The following is a 12452-nucleotide window of genomic DNA, read 5'->3' on the forward strand; positions in this document are numbered from 1 at the left end:
CAGAAGCAGGATGATGCTGAACGCAGCAAATGGCTTTTCCTGACACGGGGGCCAAGCATGAAAGCATTCATCACCATTTGCCCAGTGCACGGCACACAGGGGATGTTGCCTGGGAGCTATACGTTGCAATGTATTTCCCCTAGCACTGCTGCCAACTCTGCCATGCTGCAGTGCTTCGGGAAAATAGCTAACCATTCGTGATCAGACTGCACCGAGCTTCACATCTCTCACCACACGCAGAGGTACAGGCAGAACAACAGCTGCAGCGGTGTTCCCAGCCCTCCGTTCCTCCCTCAAACAACAGGCAACATGACTGGTAAGAGTGGGTTATAAGACTTCAGAGGTCCAGTGACCAAGAACTGAGTTTCAAATAAGGAAGTTTACTATATCATAGTTCTCCTCCTTTTACTCATAATGCCTCTGAACAAGGTAGTGGTAGTTGAGCAGCCCAAATGATTTAGCTTAGTTTGGCTCATTTCCTTAAATCTGCAAGCAAGACATTTGCAATGCAGATCCAGAAGTGGACAGAGAGCAGACTCCCTCTGAAAAATACGGTGACAGATCAGAAGAGCTAGGCACTCGCTTAAATCTGAAGGTGGTGATTTTTTTTAAAAGAAGCTACTAAAATCCTATTTTCTACACCCATTTCGGTGCAGGACAAGCCTGTGTAGGTCAGGTATTTTGCTTCAGAGTTAAAGATCACCTTCAAAGGAATAAATAAATAAATAACCAACCAACCAGGCAGCTCAGACCCAGCTGTATCGCTGTGCCATGCCTATCTTTACCAGTAAACCACAACATCTGCGCTTGTGAGGTCATGCTGGTTACAGCTTTAGACCCATTCCTCTAGCTTTGCCACTTTAGGAAATCATTTTTAAACCATCGAGTTTAAATGAACATTAGCTAGTGACTCGAGAGCACTAGCAGTAGTTTTAACGAGCCTTTTATATAATTGTAGATAGCTAATACAGAGGCCTACAGCAAGCACAGCTATAACAGACTGAATACTCGTAGCCAGGCCAGCTTGCTACTTCATTTCCATTCTAGTCAGACTGCAGTCATGACTGCACTTGACCCAAGGGAGTGCTATCTAATAAACAGGTTGTGAAGTAGCTGGAAGAGGACAAGACAAACAGTCAAGGAACACAAGCAGGATACTGAGCCATAAAGTGCCAGAGTCGTTAGTTCTGATGGACACAAGGAACCAAAAACAGTTTTCCTTAGATTTTCATCACCGGCTAAAAGGTCACCAGAAGACCCAGTGCCAGGAAAAACAGCTATTTCATTTTTAGTATCTAATTCCCCAAGACACCCTGTAAGTTAACGAAGCCTATGCAAGAGGAACAGTGAAAGCAGCCCTTGAGGTAATACTAGGCAATAAATCCGAGCAAGCAATAGGCAGGCTGACCAGAACTCTGTCCACACAGGATTAAGACAACCCTAACCACAGGATAGATGGTGCAGCAGCTAAACTGCATACGAAAGGATCCAGAGGCTTTCACCACTTACTGAGAAAACAGTCTTCACCTGTGGGAAAAAAAGGGCTGATGAATTCAGCATTAGTGCTGGTCGTATTTTTCTTGTGAGAAGGTAAGACACTGAGCAGCACCTCTGCAGAACAGGACCTCCAAGGGAAGCCTACAGAGTTAGGAGCGTGTGGTTCCACTCAAGACACTTCATTTATAAGCCTAAGAATGATTTTACCTTATTGTAGTGCAACCAAATCATCTTCAGTTTCCTCACCAGGCACACCAGCAGCATGACACCATCAGGTAACGCTCCCTGTGGGCTTCCACCAGCCACCCCTAAACACTCCGACTACACGGTACCTGACGAGTGAGCCCCCACCACTGTGGCTGTCCTGGCCACAATCTGGTGGCAAGTCTATGCAATGTTTTCCGCAAACATTTTCCTCTTTAACTATTCCTTTATTATTAGGCTTACAGCTGCCTTATGCTACGCTACCTAAACAATTATTGAACCTAGAGAATCTCCACAACTAAGCATGGTAACAGCAGTGGGTGGGTGACCCACAAACAACATTCACGGCAAAGATCACTGGTGCCCAAGCACAACAGTGGTACAAAACAGAGGGCTACAGGACAGTCCGAGGGGCTACTTCGTGTACCAGTGACTAGCTATAAGGATACAAGCAGTGCTTCTCAGATCACCATTTTCTTTTACCTCCTTTTTTTTTTCTTTTACCTCCTCTTTTACTGTCCATGCGACATAACACATCTTTCAGAATAAAAAGCCGAAAGCAATGCTTGGTTTTATTCAGATCAGGATCCCACCCATCACAGCATCAGACGGGCAGGTCAGGAGCCTTTATGTTGAACATCCTTGATATTGTCCACCTTAATTCTGTCCTTCACTCAGTATGAAGTTAAACTCCATAGCACCACCTTGTGATAAAAACCACCAAGTGCAAGGTGAGCACAGGCTAATAATCACCTTAGGACATATCCGCATAAACACGCTGATGAGAAAACTACCAATGTTAATTCATGGTAGATTAATGCTCACTTTTTGCATTGGTTTCTAGGGGTAAATAATATTTTTATCTCTTTTGTCTTACAGTCCCTCCAGAAACAATAGAATTAAAGGATAGGACTGGACTGAATGGATGTTTCAACAAAAGACCTTCTACAAATAAAGCCTTCAAGAAGAGTCAGCCCTAAATGACAGAATATTGAAATGGCTGCCTGCTTCCTAGGAAGCCAGCGCTACGTTCCATGTGTGAATCCGCAGCCAACTGAGGAACTAATCTGGAAGCAGTGAGAGGGCAAGGCAGGAAAAGCAAACACCACAAAAGCCATATTTGGGCTGACTTTCCATCCATCGTCTCACTCACCGCTACAATAAACATAACGTGACTTTACACAAGCAGCCCTTTAAATTGCTGTACAAACATGGACAAGCCAAGAGCTGCGTTACATTCAATGCCAATTTATGTTTTGTTTCCTACTGAGGTTTATTTCCCTTTGTCTAGGCAGGAACAGAATTCTGTAGAAATTAAATAAGGCTCACCATTAGTCAAAACAGACCCCCATTTCCAGAATTCGTTTCTAGATTGCTTCTGAACACCTGAGTCTGAGAACAAGGCAAAGCTGTCAGATGATTTGCTCTAGTTACCATGTCTAGCTTGAACACAGAGCTGTACGTGTATCAGGAAATAAGCCTCACGTATGAGTTCTGACAGTCAAAGCAATGCATGAAAAAGGGCATTTTCCAGAAGTTATTCCTAAAAGTCCACCAAGGAAAAGCAGCAAGGTAACAGTAACATTGTAGACTTATAGCCTTAGTTATGTATTTCAAAATCAACATTACACTGGAAATTTTGGCAATATCTTATGGCGTGTAGCATAGAACAGCAAGAAAATTATGATTACTTGCCTTTCCCATCTGTTGCTGAAGCCTCCTGTAAATGTCTTATTGACCTGAAAATTTAAAAAAAGTAGAATAGCTATAATTTTCACACTCCCTTTTCACTGCAGCCCTCTAGAGCTCTAACAGTTTTGTTAGCTCTCTATGGCCAGGCTATGCCCATATTTAACTGTGCCTTAGCATGTTTGGCACTGCATACATTTCACCCCCATCTCAAGCAGTTAGTTCAAGTATCCGCACCTCTTTGTGATTAAGAAAGCTAAATTGCTGAAACCTGCTTCAGCCTACAGAAAGCTTTGAGGGATGGCAGGAGCAAAGTGAGAAACTGGGGCATTTTCCAGCTTAACGCTTTCCACTTGTACAAGTGAGCTGAGCTACTATTCAGAGTACTGCCAAGCATTTGGCATCTTACTGCTCTTTTAAGCTCTTTTCATTTAAAGACTTGATTACAGCTTATATGGCGACATAGGCAACTTATGTAACAGAAGCTACCCTGCAGGAATGGAAATTCGAGGGCCAAGTCTTAGTCACCTTGCTCATATGACTCAGCCCACCAGCTGCAGTGAGGCCATCCAGATGAAAAGGGGCAGGATTTTGTGTCCTGGGCTTCACTGCCAGTTTATGTTGGTACCATGACAATGTAGGAGCACTGGTTGCACACTGTATAAACAGCTACAGGACAGTTCACACAAATGCATCTGTTCTAACAGTTCTGTTATGGAAAGCAAGTTTTGTACTAGCATATCGCTACACAGGACGCAAATTCTGCACATTATGCAGCTGAAGCTGTGGCTGTAAAAGTTCCCTTTACACAGGAAATCAGAATCTCTCTCCAATGAAGGTTATTATTCCTGTAGTTTTATTTACCCAACCCGAATGTTCTCCACCCAAATGCTCTCCTTCCAGTGGGGGAAGTGTCAAGTGGGCAGTGCAAATTTCTCGGAAGACATTTCCCTGCCTTGGCAGAAGGCCACTAAGACTGGGTTTGGTCCTTACAGAGGAGAACTGGGAAGCTGAAACCCACCCTAGTGAGCCAAGGTGAAGCTTACTCTCATCTACGGAGCACCGTGTATGTGTTTATACATGCACATATGCATCATGAAACAGTTTTCTCCAAAACACTCAGGAGTTGCACACTATAGAGTGAGGACGTGTTTATTAGACAGACACATTCCTTCTGCATTTCAGAAAAAACATTGAAGATGCTGGAGAAAAACAAGAATATTGTGTTTACTAACCAACGAGCCAGAAGCTCCTTCATATCCTCTTTTAAATCCAGCTGTTTATCCAATTAAGACTAAAATGAATTTAGAATATAAACGTTCTGACAAACTGGCAAGCAGCAACAATAGCATTTATCTGAATTATCTGTGTTTTGGTTTGGTTTTATATAACCAACATTTTTCCTTGCCAAGTAGAGTGGAAGGAAGGGCAGGGAAATGTTCCCTGTGGGATTATTTCTTCTAAACAGTCAAGTAAATATGCAGCTACTCTGGCTGAAAGAAGCTCTGATCTCAGACAGCACTATTGTTTCAGAATATAGTGGCCTACTTTCCAACCTCAGGCAGTAATGCAAAACCCTATTTTTCAACATAAGGGAATCAGCACTCTGCCAAGTTCCAAGCTTCAAAGGCACCTATAGTCTGTTTGCACTGTGCTGGCCATGCTTCTAAAATGCCCCCCACTTTAATTTATCCTTTTAATATATTTCCAAAGCAAGCATCTTCCACAACATTGGACTGAAGTGTTAAAGACCGATACAGTTTAATTAACAGAAGACTTGACTCCACAAAGGACAGTCATTTACTTCTTTGCTTTGGTAGCATCTTAACCTTTAGCAGCCCATAACCATTAGCTGAGAAGCAGCCCAAGCCATCAGGGCTCAGAAACCATACATCACGCACAGTGACTCACCATACCACTGGAAATAGGATGGCACCACAACACAGCAGGTCTACCAGGAAGAGGATTTCTTTCCACAGCCCATATTCAGTTGTTCCCTCTTCTGTCGACTCTATGATAATGTATGCCACGTTTGCCAGCACCTACAGGACAAAGGGTGCTTAATGGCTTCAGAAGCTTTCCAAAGAGATTAGACATGGGCTGCCAACTCAGTAAAAGCTGTCCCACAGTTGCAGAAAGAGGCTATTTGGTAACATCAATTATTCTTCTGCAGTTCTATGTCAAAAATAACACGTTCAGAAGCATCTTCACAGGATTCACAGAAATAACTGACTGGAATTAATTTCTGCTGACATTCAGGATGTAGCCCTTTTTGCTACATAATATGCTGAACCTACTGTACCAGTAGAGATTAAAAAAAAAAAAGAACAAAATTCCCTTTTATTATTTTTTTACAATACCAAAACCGGAGTCTGCATACACTTAGATAGCAAACAGTCTAATCACATTATCCTAAGTCAAGTCAATAATTCAAACTGGTCATTCACAGCATTTTGTACTCCATACCCAAGCTCTACAAGAACCTCAGACACTAAGTATATACTTCTGATTTTGCAGCTGGGCAACAGATTCCATCTTGGAAAGCAGAAAGACTATTCTATCTACAACAGCAGATAGAATTGCTCTCTTCCTTTATTCTTCAGCTGCTCGAGTAGGACATAAGCTCTGACTGCTTTGAACATACTGGGAAAATTTCCCTCAGATGCAATGGGTCTACAAGTCTCAATTTTTCCCCTCTCCTTAAACCCATTCAGCAAGCATTTCAGAAGTGGCAGCTTTCATTTAATAACTCTGCTGAGTAATTTAGTACTGTTTTGCAGCCCAAGTTTTGTCCCAGCGTGACTATACCTACATTACAGCTACTTGATGCTTACTGACACTATTCAATAACCATTATCTGATACTTGGTATGAGGAGAAAAATGAGGAAAATTATAGAAATAACTTCTGGCCCTTTCACAGCTTCCAAAACACTCTAAACTCAACTTATATTGTAACCAAGAGACTTATACAAGAAGTAACTGTGATATTCTGTGTAGCATTCACAGTCCGTTACAGTTTCCACAAGCTGCTCTCTCACAATACATTAAGTATTGACACAGTTCAGTCCTCACCTGAAGCGGGATGACAATCATGAATATTTTTTTGTCTTTATCTGAAAGGATGTGTTTAATGAAAGCCCAGCCAGTTCCAATGAGAGCAATAGTGATGAACAGAAGAGCACCTTTCAGTCTGAAAGAGAAGCAGATAGGGCAAGGAGATTATTTTGTACTTCTGCCTGCTACCTCTCTCCTACAGACAGTAAAGCCACAAACCCAAATAAATGCCTTGCTTTTTGTAAGTCTGGCAAATGCTTATCCTACAAGAGTGAAGCAGATGTATTTGCTTACAACTGTGCACCACACAGCAACATTACCCTTCATTCACAACTGTCAATATAAGCAATCTTTTCCTGGGGGAGTCATCCATTTACCATCATGAACAGGAGAAAACACTGGCAGCTGCACCCTCTTACTATTCACACCAAGAGCAAATTAGATACTTGAATATTACTATGAATAAAGAATAGCAAAGCATTTCTCCTTTTACTCCTTTACCCACAAAGTACCAATTCTCTGCAGCTGCCCTCTGCAAGTAGAGCTTTCCCCTTTACACATGGCTGACTGTTGTCTTGTCACTCAGACCGTAGTACAAAAGGATCAGCAATTTCCCTGTTTTCTTTGGAGGGAGGGGGATGGCCACACCAGGAATTCAGTTTCATTGTTTGAATCTACCAAATCAATCTTCTGATATACTTACAGGTGAGTGATGTAATAGACAACAGCCCAGCCTTCAATAGGAAATCCCTGAGAAGAAATGTAGTGATAGTCGATCTGGAAGCAGAAAATACAATATGTTACTTTATAATCCTCTCATCAGCACCCCACCCATGGCTATAAAATAGGTCTGCTCTCCTAGCCATGTCAAGTTTCATTCTCCATCAGCATGTACAAACTCATCTCTTCCACAATTTAGAGGATGCTTCCTCCCAACACATTCTAGTTTTGTTTAGCACCAATCAGGTCATCGCCATTTGCTATATTTCCTAAGCACTAGTGAATACATTTTATACAATCTACATCCTTCCTACATAGCTTCTACACTTAATTACAGTTAAACAATTGCATATATAGCTTATTAATTCATTGCTCAAGTTCAGTTGCATTAGGGAACTAGAGGCTCCCTAGTTTTACTTTCTTTTGGAAACGAGATTCAAACCAGTAGACTCCAAAATTTTTGTAGGTATTACCCTTGTATGACCTTGATGGCGGAGATCATGACTGGCACTAACATTGGAAGATTAAATGTCTTTATCTTTGTTAATGGTATCTTTCAGCGGACAGGCAAAGTCAATACAATTCAACAGAGACATTATGTATTGAATGTGTTAAAGCTTGTAGTGTTAGGTCTGTCGTGGTATGCCATACTACGTCAGCTGAAGAAGCAGCCCTCAATTTTACAGACATCAACCAAGGCCAACCATTCATTAACATTTACTGTTAAGACATGTAGCTGGAGCTGTACCATTACTCGAGCTTCCAAGCCAGCCTCAGATGGCTGAAGCATTAGAATTCATGGAACTCATTCAAGCCTCCCATGTATGCTTGCTGCTTCCCCTTTTCAGGCCACAATCTCAATTGTATTTGAAGTCACAATTTGCTGATGAAAATTGAATTGCTTCCACCACACAGCTGTGGTTCAGTATCAACACTCCAATACGAAAGACATTTCTCTTCCCCTTCCCTTCTCTTTCCCACCCCCCTTGATTCAAATTCCTCTAACATCATGCCCTGAATTCCACATTTCTAATTCCCAGCTGAACAGCTTAGCGAATAAGTTATACGTACTGCATGGAAGACCAAGGACAGAGATTTTGTGAAAGGGAGGGCTGCCATTAGCCAGTGAATCTTAAAGACATCATTTCTGTGAAGAAGAAGAACTATCAGTTAAAGGCCAGCAGTAAAAAATCTGTTTCTGCAGGGATATTTTCTTTATCCTAAGTGTCAAAGTAACTCCCAGGAGGAGCTGACTATTAGTGTAGAGGGACTTTTTAATGCTGCAGTCCAAACTTCTGCAGCATCCTGGATAACATTTTAACTACATGTTCTACTATTACTTTTTAAATAGTTAAAAATGGTAGTTCATAGTTATGATTTATACATACAAGATGTTTTTTAGAAAATTACTGAATACGATTCCAATGGTATCACAACTGCCACCCCACCCCTCAAAGTCACTAAACCACACCACCAAATGAACTTCGGATCACCAAATAATCAGACCACCAAGTGAACTTCAGACTACCAAATCATCAGATCACCTATTGAACTTCAAATCAAGTCCGAGGGTCCAAGCTGCTCCTGGCTTCTGATGTTATGTTTTAACGATTAAGAAGCACGGCACATGGTGAGGAATTCCTACCACTTTGTCTATAATCAAAGTGTTTATGGCTCCCATCTGCCATTCCCCATAAGAAAACGATTATTAAAGATTTCTTGTTATGTAGTGTTACTTTCAAATAGTATTCTCTGTTGTTCACTACAGGAATTTCCTGTGTAATTTTTGCCACAATATATTAAAATATGCATACTACATGCATAACCTCCTAACATAAGACTTGATAACTTTTGAACAATGGTCTCCTACAACAACACTGATTAAAGTAACTGTTGCATCTAGAAGCAGTATTAGGTACATAGCATTGAGCAAGATTCAGAATTTTAAGTGATTAAATCTGAATTGGGTATAATAAGAGGAGGAAGAAAATTAAAGGTAGGTCCGTACTTGTCACTGATGCAGCATCAGTTTGCTTACCTGCGTTTACGAAGTATGTGGATCCACACAGTCCCAGACAGGAAAAAGAAGAGTGCCATGGAAATGTAAAGTTTTGGCAGTGGAATCTCACCCGCTGAGAGGTAGCTTTCAGGATTCTTTTCCGTAATTTCTATCTGAATATTAAAGGTGTGTTATGCGTACAATTGAAAACAGATTTGGCTAAAGCACTGTGAACTTTAATTGTTAACTCAAACAGATATACTCATTTAAAATTAGCCTTTCTGAAGTAGTAATTTATGAAACAAAAAAATATAATCAGCTCTTCATCCTCAAGCATCTCAAGATATTTTTCAATATTTTTCAAATTGCACCTGTAATTTCCTTGAAAAGCAGAAAAGGACAGGCATTCCCTTCTGGTGCTTCAGTTACGCAACATAATTCAGAGAGAAAGAAATTTTCCCAAAGAACAGTTGCTCTATACACCAAATTTCACATTTGATTCAGTAACAGTATCTACACAACCTTGTGTGAACAAGCAGGGTTTTAGCACAGTCCTGATTTCAGGTGAGCAGAGAGTCACACCTAGCTGCAAGAACTGTTAGGTTTACTACAGTGGATTTCTTCACGTGTCAAGAGAAAAGAAGTACTCTGCTACAAGCCTATTACCTTGTGACTGAAAAAACAGCAGCTTTAACATCTTATTTACATCCCAAAAAGGCTTGCTTATGTGTGCTAGGACTTCCTTAAAATAATGTACCAAGACTAATTTGCAGCACTGAAAATATCGTGCATCTCTGGATACAACTATGTAGGCTAGTTATCCAGGTTTTCTTCTCTTTCGAACTTCTTCAGGGGGTCAAAGCAACAAATTGCAATTAAAAGACTTGGCCTTCTAAACATACAACATTAGAAGGAGATTTAAAGCAGTTTAGTCCAAGTGAAATTAGGGCTACTAAGGTCTATCACCTACACATTCCCTTGCTGTAGCATTAGCACAGCCACGTTAACAAGCAGTTCAGGGGCCTGACCCGAGAGTTACCTTAGTCAATGAGAGGATTCATTACAAAATAGGTTACATTAAATTCATTACAGCAGCATGGAAGGCAGTATAAGCACAAGAAAGGGAAAAAATGTAAAGCGCACACTGTTCTAATAATCTCTGGCTCAAGACCACATAGGATTGAACCCTTGAATGATAAAACAGATAGGATATGTGCTATGAAATACTACCCTTAAGGGTGTTCACCTAACACTGTAAAAATGCATCCTGATTTAGGCCATTAAAAGCAAAAAACCAATGAATTCACAAATACCAACAACTTAGATTGCAGCAACAGCCTTAGTATCTGTAACTGTTTAGAGGAAAAAAAAAAAGTGATTTTTGAGAGTAACAAAACACGAACAGCTGTTTTAGCTCTCATCTCATTACAGCATCTAGTCACAACTGTGTACACTGAACCAATCCCACAAGCAGTCTTCGGATTTCCAAACATTTCTCTAAAAGTAGTATTTTAATTCTTCTTACTGTAGTTGCTGCCTTCAGAAACGCCACTACAGAGATTAAACGCACAGCTCTGAATCACTTCCCACCCCAGACATACACTCACGTACCGCATGTGCTTGGTATACAAGCTAGACTAAAATACACAGCTTTCAATTCTAAGTGAATGAGTTAATTATACTTTAGAAGCTATACTCACATCAAGACTAAATAGCTGCTGATTATTATTAGGCTGCCCCTTTTCGCCAACGCATTTATGGAAATACAGGCTGTAGAGACCTTCTTGGTTATCAGAGCTGATGTTAAAAAAAAACTGAAAACAAAGAATAGGAAAGTCAGCATTGTTCTCATTCACCACAGGGTTGCATTGTTAAGAAGCCATCTCTACTGGGGCCAGAAAAGTCATTTTGGTTCAGTTGGTTCTTTTCTGCAAACATACTGTTCTGAGGATACCTGCGTATCTGCACGTTTCAACAGTATTCCAGATACAGAATCACTATTGCTGTGCACTCTGGAAACCCAGGACAGTTGGACATCAGTGTTTAAGTCAGTTCAACACAAAAAATAACAGGAAGTATCCTCTATTTAACATGGTGAAGCACAGAATTTTGATCATGCTTGCCCTAATGCATAAGAAGCTGTTCTGCTCCCACCACAACCACACAAATTTTCACAGCTATGCAAATTTGCTCTGTTTCACATTATGATCTAAAATACACTTGTTTTATAGTAACCACCAATGACAAATGAATCAGTGTACTGAAACAAAGCATTAATCTGGTTTCATGCAGAGCAGCTGTCCCTTAAGTGAATCATCAGACAGGTCACAGCTATTTGTTGTTAGAAATCTGCATGCACTAGCCAAATCCCAGTAAATGCTAAGGCTTTAACAGATTTAAGTATTTAACAAATACTTGGATATGCCAAGGCTCACTGACTATCATATTTAGTTGAACTGCAAAGAGTTTAAAATCAGTCCCCACACTTTATGAATGATGAGCTTTCCGGCATTTATCTCAAGAAGAGTCCGTCTCAAACTTACAAAGCTACTAAAGAGGCTCTGTACCAAGGAAACAGGCACTACAATAAGGAGCAGCAGACTTTTCACAAAATAGTATGTCAAAGGAACCGTCTGCACCCAGTAAGACTAGACAATGGCAGAAGCCCTACCTGAAACGAGAAAGTTCCTCCGTCGTTGCGAACATGATGCTCTTGTTCTATTATGCTCTGGGAAAAGGAAAATAGACACGAATTTCTAGGCAGGTACCTACTACATCTGGTTACATCATCCAGACAATCAGAACTGCCTCCTGTACATTTATAGTGGAAGCTGAGAGCAACAGAATACTCCTTTCAACTTTCTGGCCATACTTATATTGTAATGTTTTGCCATTATTTTTCCGAATGAGAACAGCAGATTCTTACCTGAGAGGTTGTTGTACTTCGTTTGGACTTCTTATCTAGAGATAAAAGTATTAATGGTACGTTTAGAGTGTTTGCATTTAGACAGCCTCATAAACTACCACCTTTTACACATTGCCAATACCTTACTCAAATATTCCTACACTCACCTGCGTGGCAGTTTCCAAGATGATCATCAGAGATTCTTCCCCAACCCCTCCTTACTTTCCCAGGACTCTTCCCTCCACTACCATTCATTCTGGATGCATCCTTAAATGTTAAGGCAGGCTTCCCTACTACTACACCTTTCCCAAAACCCTGCCCAAGGAAACTTTCCACCCCCTCCAGCTACAGGGATACAGGAGGCAGATGACATATACTGGATT

At 40.8% G+C, this 12452-nt stretch overlaps 1 protein-coding gene across 1 annotated transcript in view; it reads right to left on the reverse strand.

Annotated features, from left to right (window-relative positions):
• The window catches only part of GPR107 (G protein-coupled receptor 107), a 38373-nt gene that overhangs the window by 17891 nt on the left and 8030 nt on the right, over positions 1-12452 (reverse strand). The window contains exons 6-14 of the mRNA XM_035555002.2: positions 12091-12125; positions 11836-11892; positions 10865-10978; positions 9204-9337; positions 8237-8312; positions 7149-7222; positions 6464-6581; positions 5302-5432; positions 3397-3440 (exon numbers count right to left, since the gene is read on the reverse strand). Of these exons, the coding sequence (XP_035410895.1) occupies positions 3397-3440; positions 5302-5432; positions 6464-6581; positions 7149-7222; positions 8237-8312; positions 9204-9337; positions 10865-10978; positions 11836-11892; positions 12091-12125 (783 nt within the window). The remainder of the gene's footprint in view (positions 1-3396; positions 3441-5301; positions 5433-6463; positions 6582-7148; positions 7223-8236; positions 8313-9203; positions 9338-10864; positions 10979-11835; positions 11893-12090; positions 12126-12452) is intronic.

Source organism: Cygnus atratus, chromosome 19 (assembly GCF_013377495.2).
Source record: "Cygnus atratus isolate AKBS03 ecotype Queensland, Australia chromosome 19, CAtr_DNAZoo_HiC_assembly, whole genome shotgun sequence".
NCBI lineage: Eukaryota > Metazoa > Chordata > Aves > Anseriformes > Anatidae > Cygnus > Cygnus atratus.